An 18,585-nucleotide genomic window follows, 5' to 3' on the forward strand; every position below is an offset into this window, starting at 1 on the left:
GAGCGGGGGGGGCCCCCGGTGGAGTCCGATGGTGCGGGACGGCAGGGAAACAGCGGGGGGCGGCTCGACTCTTTTTTTTAGAGCCGCCCTCCACGAACCGTTCGTGCAACAATGACAACAACAACAAACAAAAAAGAGTCGTTCGGCTTTTCCGACTCTTCGTGCGTTTGGATCGGTCGGTTTGTTGCACAGTGAGCGAGGGAGGAACGACGGACGAGAGTCGGTGTTGTGAATGGAGTCCTCACCTCTTCACCTTATCCTGTCAAAATGTACATTTTGGCAGAGAAATACAAAGTGTGGATCACAAAAGTAAGTGACTCCTGGCAAAACGATTTCATTTGCTCGAATTTGAAAGTTGTAAATTAGTCGCATCCTAAATGAATAACCCCAAACCCCTTGGTCTTGCTTTTCACAGGACTTTAATTTAGTCCTCGGTGATTAATTTCATTTGTCGACGATTCGCACTTTAGCGGGAGCAAGCCCCCGAGTCATTTAAAACACTCGTTCGAAGGGAACGGGTCGCCCACGCGTCTGGCATCACTACGGGAAAACGACCGGCAGAGGAGACGAGGAGAGGGAAGGGGGAGAATCCAGTCCTCGTCCCGTGAAGCCCGCAGCTTTATTCTCAACATCCGCGCCCGTCAAAAGGAACCAGGGGACCGGGGCGACGGACCAACATTAACGTCCAAGCGGAGCTAAAAAAATATACTGTGAACTTTTGTTTCAAAACGGGGTGTTTGTCGTCATGACCGGAGAGGAGCAGCGTACGGCTAGCTTGCTTGCTTGCTTGCTTACTTGCTAGCTAGCCAGCTAGCTAGCTAGCCTAGCATCCTGCTAAGCCCTAGTCTTCCTTGCCGGAATAGAGGAGGGGCGGCCGGGCTGTGCGGCACCGCAGATCTGGCTGGCTGCTGGGTGTCGCTGCATTTTGTTTGCCGTGGCAGGAATGGAGAATCACAAATACTACCAACCAGTGGGATGTGGTGAAATGCACTGACCGTTCTGTGTGAAGATTCCCCCCCTCTCTTTTCTTTTTTTTTTGGGTGGAAGAGGACTCAACCGGAGGGGACAGAACCAACAGACAGGGCTTTGGTCGGACCTGAGGCCGGGGCAGGGTCTGGGGGTTCAGGGCTGTTCCTGGGAGCAGAAATTTGAGATTAGGGAAAATGAGGAAACATTCACCCCACAGAGGTCATAAATAGACCCGTATTTAACTAGGTATTGACCTCAACGAAAGTTCTTTTTTATTTTTATAATTATACAAATCCCCTTAAAGCAGGACAACTTGTGCACCACCGCTCCCGGGGAACAGTGAATCCCCATTTTTCTCCCTTCCCCCCATAATCACTCGTCAACCCCAGCCGAGACCATGTCCGGAGAAGTGCGTTTGAAGAAGCTGGAGAAGCTGCTCCTGGACGGGCCGGCCCAGTCCAGCGGCCAGTGCCTGAGCGTGGAGACCCTACTGGACGTCCTCATCTGCCTGTACGATGAGTGCAACAACTCTCCCCTGCGGAGGGAGAAGAACATCCTGGAGTTCCTAGATTGGGGTAAGATCTGCTTCTCCTTTTTAATTTATTTATTTTTAACATTTCGTTTTACCTTTTTTTTTGGTGGTGCAGTAGCCCTCCCTTCCACATCACATTCCTTTTATAGTAGTAGTGTGGCTGCCTTGGCCTCTCCCTCCCTTCCACAGGCTGCTCTACTTCACCAGTTTCTCCCCGACTTTACACTCTTTCTTTTAGATTCATTTTTTTTCCATATAGACTATTCAACTTCCAAGACTTTATTTCTTCCTAATGCAAGCTTAGATGTTTGCATGACCTCTATTTTTTCGATTGTTCAGCAAAAAAGCAGAACAATCAGATGCCAGTGATGGAAGAATCAGATTCGACAATCTGTTTATTTGACCAAGTACATTTTCATGTAAGGAATTTGTCTTGGCAACAGTTGGTTCATTGTAGTGCAGGAAGACTAGTAGCATCAATATAATGTTTTGCAATGTTTAACACTCTTAAAAAAAAACCCCAATAATAATTATATATATATATATATATATATATATATATATATATATATATATATATATATATATATATATATATATATATATATATATATATATATATATATATATATATATATATATATGTGCTCTATACACCAGATAAAGATAAATTACAACAAAGACTATGACGGGCAAATTGGCAGTAAGGATGCATTGATGACTGCGTATAAATATAAATGAAGTAGTCAGACCTTTCATTTAAATTCAAGTACAAATACACTGAACTATTGAAAGTAGCGGTGCTTGTCATATCCAGTGTCCTGATATAAATGTAAGAGAAGTCCTGTTTTTTTTTTTTTTTATACTAATTGTTAGAAATGTGCTTTGAAATATAGTGGAGTAAAAGTTAAAAGTCTCTGAAACTAATATATTTAAGGACAGATATTTGAAAATAGTACCTAAGTACAGTAACGAATCACATGAAATTTCTTATTTTCTACCACAGCAGGGGGGGGGGTGTTCATTCGTTCAGGAGAGATGTTTAAGTGAGTGTGAGTGACATCAGGGGTTTGGTTGGTGCATGAATGTGGAATGTGAACAACTCACCTTTTATCTGGAGAGGCCTAGCTTGTTGCTGGAGCATGCCTGCCTGTTCTGGTTGTCTTCCTAAACCATGACACAAAGGCAACAGCTTCAGGCAAAAGAACAGCGTGTTGTTGAGACGTGGATTGGCAAATAGGGAGAAACTGAATGCACATTGATGTAATGGGTCATAATGATAGATAAACATGTGCTTTTCTGAAATTTTTTCATGTAACACAGCTTCGAGGGACCTAACATTTTGGAATACATTTGGACCATGTTAGAGTAGACAGACTTTAATAGAGTAGAGTAGCCTTTAATAAAGTGGTGGAAAAATAGTTTTAGTTTTCCAGATTTTTCTGCCAGACTCAATGTTTGGCATTCAACCAACTACCTGGTTCAACCAACTACAAAAACCAATCTAACTTCATCTATAACAGTGATTTCTAAGAACTGTTTTTTGTTGACAAAAGATGAAGGCAGGTTTGGTTGCTTTCTGCTGCGAGGTGGGCTTGGTTCCTACTAGGCCAGAAGCTATTATTACTCTAAATTATTTATTTACACATGTTCACCTGGAACACTTGTTTTTTGGCCAATGTGCAAATCCCAAGCCCTCGCTCTGTCGGCAAAGCTGCCCCCTCCAGCTTTCTCTAGAGTTGGTGGTGTGCCCTGGCCTCCAGGAGAGATGCCAAGCATTGAATTCATGCTGACATTTCCCTGTGTTGACACAAGAGACACTGAGCCACATGAGATGTACACAGTGTCCCCATAAGGATGTATTCCCCTTGCTTGTTGTGCACTTTTGCCCTTTCTGCAAGCATTCATAATTACTACAAATGTACTGAAATGGGTCAGTGTTCATTGTTTTACAGCTGGAATACCGTGAAACAATATGGAGGGTGTAGGATGTGACCAGTGGCATGTGTGAAGAGACGCACAGGAAGGTAGTGATGCAGTGTCACTGCTTGATATCATGTGACGTGGCCAGTAAAAAGGATATTCCCAAACTATTAAAAGACTGCTGTGGAGCGTATTCATATCCTTCACAGTAGTCTGTTATTATCATTTTTTTTTAGTATAATGACAGATAAGGTCTGATTTAAGCGCCACCTAGATGGCCATTCACACATTTGACAGGTCAGCTCTTATCTATCTTATTTTTATTTTATTTGTCACCACTTTCATCATATTCATGTATTTTTTTGCATTGGAAGTTGGCTTAAAGCGCTGCCACTTTGTGGTAGTTTGTGGGCTCCCAACCTTCTGGTTTGGAGCCTACCAAACATAAGGAGACCCACCTACCATTCAACACCTTTTGTCTTATTTGGACTGTTACCAAGTAAATGTTTGCCTAAGATGTGATGCAAAAACATTGTGGCCCTATTTATAACATCAAAGGCAAAATGCATGTGACCGATTGCACCCTCAAAGTACAGATTGGATCATAAGGTAAAGCTCAAAACGCGACCTAATCCTACATGCAGTGAACATTCTGGATCGGTCTTGTGAAACTTAAGACCCTTACGGCTCGTTTTGAGTAAGCTCCCTTTTACAGTTGCTCTCAGCCGCCAGGTTGAAGGAGGCTGCAGGGGCTCTGAGCGGCCTTCACCCAAGAAACTTCACACATTTTGAAAAACATTGTCTCCACCCGAGTAGACTCTCCATCCGTCGGATGAAAGGCAATGGGCCCCGTTCTTACCAGCACACACCATCTGAAGAAAGACACATTTTACCCTCTGCTGTGAGGCCAATATAGTTTTATGTGATGTAGAGGTAACAAATACAGTGTTTTTCCTCTTTCTCTTCTTTCTGAGGGTGTATTTGAGCCAGAGAGAAAGACAAACATTTGTATTGGGTTTGCTTTTCTTCTTGTTTGGTGACCTCGTTTCAGCTGAAACGGAGACCCTTGTGTGACCCGCTGCCACGGGGGAAATGGAATCGGGGACGGCACACTGTATTTCGGTTCCGCACTTGTAACATAGAACTGTAACATGCTCACCTTTTTTAAGCCCTTTATTGATCCTGTTTTCCTTGTAACAACCTGGTATTCCTTTTGAAACGTAAGCTAAGTGGCACATTGAGGATGGAGATTGGGAGTTCAGATTATGTCTAAACTGGTAATGGATTATTTGGGGTCATGCCCCGAAGGTGCGGTAGCCATGTTGTTTTATTTTAATGAAAAAGTTAGTGGTGTATTGATCTCATGGATCTGACGCACTCGCAGACAAGATTAACAAAATGTGTATTCGGGGCAGTTCTGACATGCTGCTGTCCAAGTATTATCCAGATTGGTTAACTATTGTGGAACAACTTAGTAAAAAATCTCAATCTTTATCATCTCCACAACGTGCGGGCTTGCGCAAAATGATGGCGCGCACAGGTCACGTGATACCATTGCAGTCTAGGGATTGGTCAACAATCGTGACTTCACCAAGATGTAACTGACATCAAAACTTTATGGATGTCTTGGATCTGACGACACACAAAATGACACAGACAAAATGAAAATGATTATTCGGGACGGTTTCAACATGGCGTCGTTCAAGTTTCATCCAGATTGGTTCAGTATTGTGGCAGAAGTCTGATCAAGAATTGCAACCTCACCAAGATGGCCCCACGCACAGATGTATATGGCAATGGAGAAATTCTTGCGCACATACTGATCTGATGTGATCTGTGTACTCCGTCAACATGCGTGAGTCAACAATCCAAACCTCACCAAAATAACTCCACACATATGTAGATGCGATTGGACTTGAACTAAAGGAATATAAGATACAAACTCTTAACCATATAAAGTTACAGTGACAGGCATTATATTTTATTACTATTAGCCTTTTATTATGTTTGAAAATATTAAGTTAAAGTATTACCAGAAGACAATTGGATTAAACAAACCCCATCATAAAACATCATAAATATATCTGCTTCTGAGAACAACTGACACACACCAGTTCTACAAAATAAGAACCCAATAACATCACTGTCAGGATTTATATTTATTGTTCAGTCATCCACCACAGTGGTCTCTGTGGTCCACCAAGTCAGTTGCTATTTCCCTGATTATGAGTTCTTGCTTCTTCCAATTATACCAAATAGTTTATTTTGACCGAATATTTTGCCAATGTCTATGATCTGATATTTTAATCCTTAATATAATTAATGCAACTGCCCTTTACTCTTATTGACTCTTTATTTCCTTTACATTCATGTTGAGAGCAGCAGGAAGGACTTTGAAATTTTAGCTTAAAAAGCTAAAGCAGTGCATGAAGGACCCGACACCCCACTTGATTTGTGTCCCCTGGGCATAGGCCTGCTGGCAAGGTGTCCCTTATTTTTCCACATTGTAAGTGGCAACCCTACGCACAGTGGCTGAGACCAGGCCGCAACAAATTAAGTTCTGCAGTCACAATTTAACGAGGGACGGACAACCCTGGACCCCGTGTATTGCTGCCTGCAGCTATATTTAAACTAGATTTTGTGGGAAGTGAGTGATTAGTCTAGTTGTCAAAGTAGTCTTTCTGAAATCCCATAACATTGTGCTGTCCATGTTTTACTATAGCTGGTGTTTGACATTAGACATATCTCAGTATAACCTGCTCAGAGCTGTTAAACAGTACTCTTTGTATAAGGCTTCACACATGAATATCACAAACCTACATGCAGACATTGGAGAGAGGACGTATATATTTAATTTGCCTCATGCCTTCCTCAGTAGACAGACTTCTAATTTCCTTCTTTGTCAAAAGCGTCACGGTACCTTTCTCTTATATAGGATAGTCAGCGTTTACCACTTGAGGCAAACCCCAGGTACGTGGATGTATGCTTGTGAATAATCTCCTCAGTTTTGACCAGAGCACTGATGTCATCTTCCCTCATCGGCTCACAATGGAACATATAGGATGCAGTGCTTCCTGTAGATGCTTTTTAATTCATTTTGTAGATGTAGGAGGGCGGAGAAGGTAAATTAAGTTTCTTGTGTTCTGCACTACTCACAGTCTTGGCCTGTGATTGTAGCCAATAGGTGCTGAAGTAATGAAATAACACTCATAGTATTCATGACATAAATCGTCCACTAATACTGCTTGTAAAATAGCCTTTGAATGGGCTATTTCTTTGGTGAGGCGTAAACATTGAGGCCTGATGAGGAATTTTCCTCGCATTCCTTCTCTGTATTGAGGGATTCTTTTTTTTCTTTTTTAGGACTAAGTGGTGAGGTTGCTAGAAAACTGGTATATACAAATTAAGATTTTAGTGCACCTCCCTTCTCCACCTGGAAGGTAAAAATACAACAAAACACAAATTTTCCTGCATTTTTTTTTTTGCCCCCCTCCACTCCATCTCTGTTTTGGAAAATCCTCCCCAGACTGACTGAATGAACATGGGCAGTCATGCCAGCAACACAATTGGCAAACGGATGAGGGAGGCTGACCTTTTTCTCAGGAAGGTCTGAATGTGAGCCTGCAGAGACCAGCTGTTCAGCTGCTCCACCCTTCCAGGCTTATATTGGCCACATGCCTCACACTACTCAGCCTCCATATACACACACACACACACACACACACACACACACACACACACACACACACACACACACACACACACACACACACACACACACACACACACACACACACACACAGGCATGCAACAGACACACAACAGACACACTAAACTCACATACATTACATTTGGGCAGACTTTCACACATTAGTTTTACACACCAAAAGTATAACATTCTGTCATACATGCATACCGTGTCTTCTGACATCTGATTTAACCTCACAAGACCATCTCTTGGTGGACAGACTTGAGTCCCTACTTGCTGGGGTGTATTATGCACACCTTTAATCGCTATTCTTCCTCAGCTTTCATATATTATTGTTATTTAGCAAAAGTCCAAACTTTAAATAGCAGTTGTCATTTGAATGACAAAATAACGGGATAGTACAGATGAATGGGTCATGTAAATCTGCCTTCTAAGCATTAATATATGGTGATTTACTTTGGTGATGCCAAAGTATTATTGGTGGAATATCTGGAGGTTCCTCTGAACGACAAATCAACAAGTTGATAACTAGAAAAAGGCTAAACATATAAGTAAAAATACTGCAGAAATAACTGATTATTTAATACCAACATTTAAAATCCTAACCATAAAAAAAACAAGCAGAAGCAGTGCATTTAGACTCTACAAAACCATTAACTGTAAAAAAAAAGAAAAGAAAATGCAGTCTGCTGTATGGACCATGAGACAGAAACACTTTTTTGCAAGCATAGATAGATATATATTGATAAATTGGAATGGAAAACATTTTCAAGTGTGAATTCTTATGTAAAGCAGACACTATTTAACTAGTTGACTCTTTTGGCAGATCCCAAGCATCTGATCTGATTCCATACCCTTATATGGCTCTGTCCACATCAGGATGGCCTTGTTGCCAGTATGGTCATTCTGCGTTTCCTGTCTGGTAGTTGTGTGGGCGGGGCAACAGGAAGGAAGTGCAGGGAAGTCACCAAGCTGCTCGCTGCCCAGCGGCTGCATGATGTCATGCCAGGAAGCTGGTCGGATATACGGTGTTGTATTGTGTCGCAATGTTGTGCGCTGGGCAGCTTGGGGATTTTTTCTCGTGTTGTCGGGGAGATGCAAGGCCACATGTGCGCCTGCTTACTTCCTGGTGTGCAATGTTGATTCATTGGTTTTGCACGCGCACATGACTCAAAGAACGCTTTTAGTCATGTACACACAAAAATAATCATTCACTCTTTCTGTCTCACACTCGCACACATATTTTTCCTTTGTGCAGAGTGGGTATACAAACAGCCACATAGCAGAGGGGGGCCCATGTACTTACCCTGTTCTTCCCCTGTCTGTAACTGCTGCTCCACACCAGAAAGCCCTGTCACTTGAATTACAGTGTGGTGCCGCAAGTGAATTTCCTTTAAAAAATTATTATACTTAAACTTAATTCACTAACACTACTCTAAAATGTATTTTACAAAGTGCTTGATGAGCACTTTGGATTGTTAATTTTTTCTGGTCTGTTCCTTATGTTAACAATAACATTGTAAATTATTTCCACTTTCTATTGTTGAAATACATCACATCTTCATTCTAAGTACATTGACGCGTGATATTTATACAACGGATGGGTGTCGTTGTTCCACAGGTAGTATAAAGATTAAAAGTTCATTTGATTACAAACATAAATATAACATACTAAACATGTGATTCATTCGTCATTCATTCAGTAGGACTTATTTGCTTTAAAAAGTACCATTGTCTGTCTAACCCTAACCCCTAAACCTTTTTTTCCACTTCATCATTTTGATTGATTCCAACCTCCTCCTGCCTACTCCCATTCCAAATCCATAATGGAGGAGAAAAATGCACCGGGGGTTCTGCTCAGTATTTCTAAAGTCTGGACTATTTCATATACCGTTTCCTTAGGTGGCCAATAAAAAAAACACTTAGTCAAGCCGTCTGGGGGTTTAATGGTCACAGAAAAGCCGGCTAATTGTGACGTGTCATCAGGAAGTGTCAGGAGAGCCCCCCCCCCCCCCCCCCTCTCTAGCTCTCCCAGAGGACTCCACTGTGGTTATTAGCAAGTCATCTAGAACTGTGGGGATCTGACTGCAAGTGGCCTTGCCTCTCCTCCTCCACCTATCTCCTATTCAGCTCTTCTTCTTGTCTCCTTCCCTAGAGAAATCCTTTTCTTTTTCTCTCCTTTCATCTCTGCTGTGTGCCCCCCCACCATTTCTGATTTCTTTACACTCCATCTCTTTTCAGTCACCTCTCTTGTCACTGTTTCTTTCTTCTCTTTCTCTGTCCTTTTTGGGAACCCCCTTTTTGAGAGTTCTTATTGAGATGACCTCTCTCCTCTTCCTCTGCCCGTCACTTTAAGACTGTTTACAGAGCAATTAAAATAGAATGCAGATGAGTTCACTGATGATGGTGCATTTTCTTATTGCGACCACGTGGAAACCCAGATTAAACCGATCCCTTTCAATGAAAAGCACACTAGAACAAAAACACGCCCCTTTTCCAGCGTCTTTGTGACGTTGAACGGCCGTCCACCAGGGGGAAAAAAAAGGCATACTCGTCTACTGGCAATGGGAAAGGCGTCAATTGCCTATTTTTAGCTGGTTTACCCATGTTAAAAAAAAAACAAAAAAAAAAACACAGGTATACGCGGTAATTTTGGTGTAAAAACTGTATAGGTGATAGAGTGCAACAGAGAATTGAGTGAGTTCATATTATACATACTGAAAGAGGAATGATATACTTCTCTTGCTCTAATGGCTCTTCAGCCCAGAGGAGCAATTAGCAAGTCTTCCATTTTCCGCCAACTTCACCGTCTAGACCAATGATAAACACATTAACAAACACACACACTCACTAACACAATCCACGGATGGAGCAACTGTGTTGTTTCAAATGATTTCACATGTTGTGAAAGGGTGAATTTATGCAAGCTGCATGAGAACACCCCCTCAAACGGATTCTCTGCCAATTTGGCGAAGACACTGGCTCACATACTTTCGTCCCTTCCCGTCGTTAACTGATGTGGGGTTTTGTGCTGGGGGGGGGTCACATCCACAATACTCCTTGTGAGCAGGATGGAAGTGCCAAGAAACAAGGGCCAAAACACAAACGACGGCAGAGACAAATGTCGGCTCTGTCACTCCATGCCCAGTTCATTCAGGAAACCTTTTTCCAGACTGGATTCTGGAAACCACCACATAACAGCATGAACAAAAACTAGGGTGTTCATGAAGTTCTAGTAGATCATTGTGATTAACAATTGTTTTTTTTATTAGTTTTATTCCATTATCATAGTATAAGCTATAGCTAAGCTATATGAAATGTAAAGCTGTGTGTAATACATGTCTACCATCAGTATGGTACATGGAAATACACCGATAAGCCACAACATTAAAACCACCTACCTAATATTGTGTAGGTCTCCTTCGTCCAGCCAAAACAGCTCTGGCCCGTCAAGGCAGGGACTCCACAAGACCTCTGAAGGTGTCCTGTGGTATCTGGCACCAAGACGTTTGCAGCAGGTCCTGTTCTTTCCTTCTTCCAGCACATCCCACAGATGTTTGATTGCATTCATATATGGTGAATGTGGAGGCCAAGTCAACAACCGGAACTCTTAATCATGTTCCTCAAACCATTCCTGGACAGCTTTAGCAGTGTGGCAGGGTATATTATCCTGCTGAAAGAGGCTACTGTCATCAGGGAATACCGTTGCCATGAAGGGATGTACTTGATCTGCAACAATGTTTAGGAAGTTGGTACGTGTCAAAGTAACATCTACATGAATGCCAGGACCCGAGGTTTCCCAGCAGGACATTGCCCAGAGCATCACACTGTCTCCACCGGCTTGCCTTCTTCTCATAGTGCATCCTGGAGCCATCTCTTCTCTAGGTAAACGACACACACGCACCCAGCCATCCCCATGATGTAAAAGAAAATGTGACTCATCAGACCAGGCCACCTTCTTTCATTGCTCCATGGTCCAGTTCTGACGCTCACATTCTAGGTGCCTCCGGCGCTGGACAGGGGTCAGGATGGTCATTCTGTCTGATCTGTGGGTATGCAGCCCCATACGCAGCAAGCTGCGATGCACTGTGTTTTGACACCTTTCTATCGTAACCAGCATTAACTTTTTTAGCAATTTGTGCTACAGTAGCTCTTCGCTCCCCATGCGCATCAATGAGCCTTGGGCACCCATGACCCTGTCGCCGGTTCACCGGTTGTCCTTCCTTGGACCACTTTTAGTAGTTACTAACCACTGCATACTCCACAAGACCTGCCGTTTTGGAGATGCTCTGACGCAGTTGTCTAGCCATCACAATTTGGCCCTTGTCAAAGTCGCTCAGATCCTTATGCTTGCTCATTTTTCCATCTCCAATACATTAACTTTAATAACTGACTGTTCACTGGCTGCTTAATATATCCCACCCCTTGACAGGTGCCATTGTAATGAGATGATCAATGTTATTCAATTCATCTGTCAGTGGTTTTGAAGAAACAATAGACAACTTTTATGCTTTTATTTATCATTAGGAAGTCAATGTTGATTGAACATTGTATTGGCTGTAGAATAATGACACCATCAATGTTTAGATTGGTTCCCTATAAGCCTCTATTACTATGCATACGGACTGCCACCGGGTATGAACTCCTGGGAAAATGAGCGAGTTATGGCAGTGCATCACAGGAAGTGTGTCAACCAATGCACAACCATTAGAGGAAATGTCCGACGGTGGAGAAATCTACTCCAGGACTTATTGAAATCGGCTGAAAAATGTAAACCTTAGTGCTTTTTAGCAAGAAAAACCGCAGCTCCCCCATTTACTTGTAATTGTTTAGATGCCAGTCTTGCCCGTTCCAATATGGTGGCCACATCAACGTATCAAAGCAACGAGCCAAAGCAGTTAATATGGCGTCTATGTACATATGTCTATGATTGCGCAACCAAAATAAATAAAATCAAACATGCTTCTTTCTTCTCTCTTATTTCCAGAGTGGTGTCGATCATTCACAAGGAGTGCTCTGAGCAGTCGTAAAGTGATCCGGTTGTCTTTGCAACAGCGGGGCAAAAGTTGTCTGTTGCCCCTTTAATGTTGTGGCTGGTCGGTGTATAATGATGTAAGGAACCTCCCTGTAACTTTAAAACCAGGGCCTCCAGGAGCCTTGCCGGTTCAGGGGTTCAAAACTGTCAGTTAGGAAGTAAAAAAAATAAAATAAAATACTGAAGCATGTGATCTCCTCTCCTGTGTTTCCTCTTCCTCATCTTCATCTGCCTCTTCATCCTGCCTTTCTTCCTTGTAACTGGATGTTTCTCTGACAGAGGGAGAGGCAGAGAGAGAGAGAGAGAGAGAGAGAGAGAGAGAGTGAGTTTGGCACAAAAGCCCTGGTAGTACAGGGAGATGCCAAAGAATTCATTTCTTCTCACTTCCTTTTGCTCCAGGCTCTCCAGGCTGGACTAACTGAATCAAAATACCCGGAAGCTCATATTTTTTTGACTTCAATGTTTTTGGCTCCATACTGTCAGCAGCTTTTGATCCCTGTCTGAATAGAGGAATCAACAGTTTTTCACCCCCCCCCCCCCCCCCCCCACTGAAAATAGCATGAATCGTAGATTGTCGTGTCTGTCATCTCGGTGTCAATCAAAGCATGCATCATCCAATCACCCGTCTTTAAAATAGCTGGACTAAAAACCTGGGCGTTGCTTTCTGTCCTTCCCAGCATACCATAGTGTGTGTGTGTGTGTGTGCGCGTACGTGAAAGCGCTGACTCAGGCCCCAGCCCTTCATAGCTGAGCTGCCTGTGGAATTTGGAGTCGAGGTGCGACGTTGGGCAGAACAGCAGCTGTTTGAATGAGGACGGGCTCAGCTCTTTGTCCTCCAATGCAGTCTTTCTGTCCAACTCTCGCACCCTTGTGTCTGCCTCATGTTCTCTCTGTCTATCTGGTATTCTCTCTATCTGTGATCTTCTTCAATGGCTAATAGGGCTGGAGCCGACTCAAATTTTGTCAGTCCAATCGAATTTGCCTGTTCAATGCGAATATTTGACTATTCGGTGGGGGGGCTCGGCTCTTACTACGGGCAAGATAGGTAGCCGTCTAGGGCGGGTCCGTGTGCGGGAGTGGACGATTCACACATATAAAATATATATTTATGATTCCCCTTGTTTATAATTCCCCATTGAAATATTATCCCTGTGCATTCTGTAACATTTGCATATACTAGGAATTTCTTATGGGGAGCTTTGGTGCACTTCAGTACAGATCATAAGCACAAAAAATCTTTATAATAAATAAGCATAGCAGTCCGGGGAAAAGGAGAATAAAAATTATGAAATTGGATAAAAAATAAATACAATTCAAATGTCAGATATATATCGATAATTATATATATAATATATAATTTGTATGTATGCAAATTGCCAAAAATACAAAACAGGAATCTTCAGATATTTAAGATATAGAAGTTATAGAATTTGCTTATTTCAATTTATAGTGGAAAATGAATGTCTTCATTAAACAAATTGTATCAGATTGCATCGAATTGCACTGAATCGTTCCATATTAAAATGTATCGTCCCTTAATCGTATTGTAGCACATGTATGTAGATAGGTATCGGACCGTCTAATAAGGGAGAGACACACACACCCCTGCTAACCTCACATTGCTCAGAGCTATTCTGCATAGCTTGCATTGTTGCATTTGGTTCACCCATCTCGATAGACATTCTCTCTCGGTCTCTCTCCCACCTCTATTTGCTGTCTCCTCTATCTCCTCTGCCTGCCTTTGCCCCTGCCCCCACTTACTGACTGACTTCTGGATCCCTGCTTTGCCTGGTGACAGTGAATGGTTGGTACGTGTAGAGAGGGAGGGATGGACAAGGGGGTCGAGGGTGATAATGGCGCTGGTATCCATACTGGTGTTTTGCATTTATTTGATAAAAATCTTTATCAGAGTCGCCAATATATATAGTTCTAATATCAATATGAGACCAGATACCATCTGCGATTTTGTTTTTGACGATGTAGTTAAATGTTTCTTTTGAGATTGCGGTACTGGAGTAATGCAAATTTTGAAGCTTTATACACTTCTCTAGCTGTAGAGTAGTGTCTAGCTGTTGGATGGTGGCCTCTGCATTTGACCCATCCTGGCTTTTTCTTCCTCGGTGGGCAGCCAGGAGCAGTGTTCGACAACGCGCCCGGGGACCTGGTTCCATATGTCCATCGCTGGTCAGACGATGATCTGTGCATGTTTTTGGTGGGGGTCCTTACTGATGTTAGATGGAGGAAACCCCATGTGAGCGCGGGGAGAACATGCAAACTCCACACAGAAAGGCTCCTAATTGGGAGATAACCCTCCGGAGCATGGTGCCAACAAACATGAAATGATTTCATGATTTGATTTGCCTGGATTTAAAAGTATTGAGTGTTTAGGACTCAGAAGTCACAGCCGTGCATCCCTAGTGTTTCACGTCTGATTTTTGTGTGTTTCTACGCTGTTATCGCAGGTCTGTTGTATTGGTGCTTGTGTGAATGCATGTCAGGGCACGTACAAGGCATTGTACTGTACCCCGTGTGTTGGTGAAAGTGAGATGTGCACTGTGCAGTCTGGCCAACCAACCGTATCCTGACAATGCATAAACGAGCCTCATCCCTGACTATTATTATTATTATTATTATTATTTTTTTTTTTTTTTAGCTCCACACCCCACCCACACACACACAGAATAGAAAACTAACAAAAAAGATCAGCCTGGAACTCTAATTCATCATGAGCACAAGCTGCTCCCCCATCCAGAGTCTGAATGAACACATTTAAGCTTGTTTAAAGTTCATTCCTCCGCCCATCTTGCCCTGCGTATTTTCTTTTGACAGCCAGTAGCTGACTCTGACAGAGTGCCGTCCTTGGCTTGTGGTGTGCTGGTGGATTTGAGAGTGACCTTATCTATATTTAGGCCCACCTATGCTGCTTCTCTGAGTACATTCACATCCCTCCGTCCTCCATCAATGCGTTCCTATAGGTTGTTAAGGGTTTACACAAAAGTTTGCCCGTATATGCTCGGGCTGGCCTGAAACACGTCCAGTCTCTATGGAGACAGTCCTTTTTATTCTTAAATTTTGTTATTTTTCTTCTTAAAAATTACAACAGACTAGATTTGTAAAAGACACAGGTTGAAAACTATCACACTGATTTGATAACTTTGGGTTAGGATTTTCTCGTCCGGGGACGGGCTTCTGTCACCGGTGGGAACCGCGAGCATTACGTACTGCATCCATAACAGTCATCTATGTGGGAACAGACTCCATATGGAACTTTTCCAAAAATTAGGTCAATGTGGAATGCGTTTGCCGGATATTTTTCTTTTATTCAGTAACATTATGAATTCCATGTGGGAAAGGGGTATATTGGCGTTTTATACACAGAATTTCTAACAACTTTTCAGTATACCATGATTGAATTTGAGAATAGTTTGCATTAGAAAAGTATTTCACAGAACTTATTAGTCTCATACAGAAATTAAATATTTAAATTTATTTGTGACTATGATGATATTTTTGTGGGAAATGGTTGAATAATTTCAAAACAAAATATTGATATTACAATTTTCAAATCAATTCCGAAATTGAAATAACAGAATTTAGTCGCAGCCCAGCCCTTGTGTTTGTGTGTGTGTGTGTGTGTTCACTTGTGCCGTCATGCCCCTGTAGCCTGGCCAATTCCCACAGTTGTGTGTGTTTTTTTTTTTTTTTCTCCCTCTCGTGGAAATGCGTGACTCAAATAATGCCAGTTAGTTGTGTGTTGGGTCAGCACCTCTTGTCCACACTCGGTCTGAATGATGGCTATTCACTTTCCATTCTCAGGCCTGAACCGCCGCGCTGTCTGTTACAAGGTGCTGTGCCGGGATTTATTACCGTGATAATCGCAGGGCAATTTTACATGATATACATATATACAGTAGAGCTTCATTCTCCCGAACGCCCCGGGAACCATGGTTGTCAGGGAGATGTTGTTGAGCAAAACATGAATAAATATCTGATGAATTTTCCTAAATAAATCCACCTCACTTGTTTAAACTCGGCACATATGAATTTTGTACATTATTAAAGGACTGTATATGGTGAAATTGAGTTTTAGCCTGTTTATGAAATGAAAAACGAATGTCATATTGAATTTTGAGGGTATGTAAAGTTATATCAGGCTGAACCTTCGTAAGAAGCCTTAAATATCCCACATATTGTGATAAATGTTGGGTCGTATGTCTTTTTTTGAGGCTACAAAATTATTATATTAGGGACTTTATTCAAATTGTGGTGCCACTACAGCAAGTAGGCGATAAAGAAGAAAAAATCTGAAAACTTCAACTGGAAAAAAAAAGTAAAATAAAACAGTTTGGAAATGTACAATAACCTACAAATGAACTCTAAACTAAATGATGTAACGTGAATCTGCTATGACAATGCTGTCATTCGATATGTCAATGATACAAAGACAATGTAATGTCTTTGTAGATGTAAAATTACTGCTAAACCATAGTGTCCTGTTAATATACAGTGGGGCAAAAAAGTATTTAGTCAGCCACCAATTGTGCAAGTTCTCCCACTTAAAAAGATGAGAGAGGCCTGTAATTTTCATCATAGGTACACTTCGACTATGAGAGACAGAATGGGGGGAAAGAATCCAGGAAATCACATTGTAGGATTTTTAATGAATTAATTGGTAAATTCCTTGGTAAAATAAGTATTTGGTCACCTACAAACAAGCAAGATTTCTGGCTTTCACAGACCTGTAACTTTTTCTTTAAGAGGCTCCTCTGTCCTCCACTCGTTACCTGTTATAATGGCACCTGTTTGAACTCGTTATCAGTATAAAAGACACCTGTCCACAACCTCAAACAGTCACACTCCAAACTCAACTATGGCCAAGACCAAAGAGCTGTCAAAGGACACCAGAAACAAAATTGTAGACCTGCACCAGGCTGGGAAGACTGAATCTGCAATAGGTAAGCAGCTTGTTGTGAAGAAATCAACGGTGGGAGCAATTATTAGAAAATGGAAGACATACAAGACCACTGATAATCTCCCTCGATCTGGGGCTCCATGCAAGATCTCACCCCGTGGGGTCAAAATGATCACAAGAACAGTGAGCAAACATCCCAGAAGCACACGGGGGGACCTGGTGAATGACCTGCAGAGAGCTGGGACCAAAGTAACAAAGGCTATCATCAGTAACACACTACGCCGCCAGGGCGTATGGTCAGATGAAAACAAAATAGAACTTTTTGGTAAAAACTCAACTTGTCGTGTTTGGAGGAGAAAGAAAGCTGAGTTGCATCCAAAGAACACCATACCTACTGTGAAGCATGGGGCTGGAAACATCATGCTTTGGGGCTGTTTTTCTGCAAAGGGACCAGGACGACTGATCCGTGTAAAGGAAAGAATGAATGGGGCCATGTATCGTGAGATTTTGAGTGAAAACCTCCTTCCATCAGCAAGGGCATTGAAGATGAAACGTGGCTGGGTCTTTCAGCATGACAATGATCCCAAACACACCGCCCGGGCAACGAAGGAGTGGCTTCGTAAGAAGCATTTCAAGGTCCTGGAGTGGCCTAGCCAGTCTCCAGATCTCAACCCCATAGAAAACCTTTGGAGCGAGTTGAAAGTCTGTGTTGCCCAGCGACAGCCCCAAAACATCACTGCTCTAGAGAAGATCTGCATGGGGGAATGGGTCAAAATACCAGCAACAGTGTGTGAAAACCTTGTGAAGACTTTTGAGAAAACGTTTGACCTCTGTCATTGCAAACAAAGGGTAAATAACAAAGTATTGAGATTAACTTTTGTTATTGACCAAATACTTATTTTCCACCATAATTTGCAAATAAATTCTTTAAAAATCAGACAATGTGATTTTCTGGATTTTTTTTTCTCATTTTGTCTCTCATAGTTGAGGTTTACCTATGATGAAAATAACAGGCCTCTCTCATCTTTTTAAGTGGGAGAACTTGCACAATTGGTGGCTGACTAAATACTTTTTTGTCCCACTGTAGCTATGCTTGTGATACCTTGTGTTATTCAGATAGTGGGACATGAGGTAGTGGGTTTGATGTGTGGTTATTTTATGGTGTACAGGTTGTGGGGAAGTGGTGTGTGTATTACCCATAGTGACAAAGTGAGAACATGCTTTTAGAATTTTTTTTGCAAATTTATCAAAAATCAAAAACGGAAATCTTTCATTTGTATAAGCATTTAGACCCTTAACCCAGTAGTTTGTAGAAGCCCCAATTACAGCTTTGTGATTTGGGAAATTTATCCCATTGTTCCTGGCATATCCTCTCAAACTCCGACAGATTTGAAGGGAAGTGTCTGTAAACTTCCATTTTTAGGTCTCTCCACAGATGTTCTTTAGGGTTTAAGTCTGGGCTTTGGCTGGGCCACTCAAGGACAATCAAAGACTTGTCCCGAAGT

At 42.1% G+C, this 18,585-nt stretch overlaps 1 protein-coding gene across 2 annotated transcripts in view; it reads left to right on the top strand.

Moving 5' to 3' along the window:
- The first annotated feature begins 631 nt into the window (after positions 1-631).
- Positions 632-18,585, top strand: part of cdc42bpab (CDC42 binding protein kinase alpha (DMPK-like) b) — a 113,380-nt gene continuing 95,426 nt past the window's right edge. For both annotated transcript variants that reach the window (XM_079996627.1, XM_079996628.1), the window contains exon 1: positions 632-1,544. In XM_079996627.1, the coding sequence (XP_079852753.1) occupies positions 1,367-1,544 (178 nt within the window). In that variant the 5' untranslated portion in view covers positions 632-1,366. The remainder of the gene's footprint in view (positions 1,545-18,585) is intronic.

Source organism: Zeus faber (genome assembly GCF_960531495.2).
Source record: "Zeus faber genome assembly, chromosome: 2".
Taxonomy (NCBI): domain Eukaryota; kingdom Metazoa; phylum Chordata; class Actinopteri; order Zeiformes; family Zeidae; genus Zeus; species Zeus faber.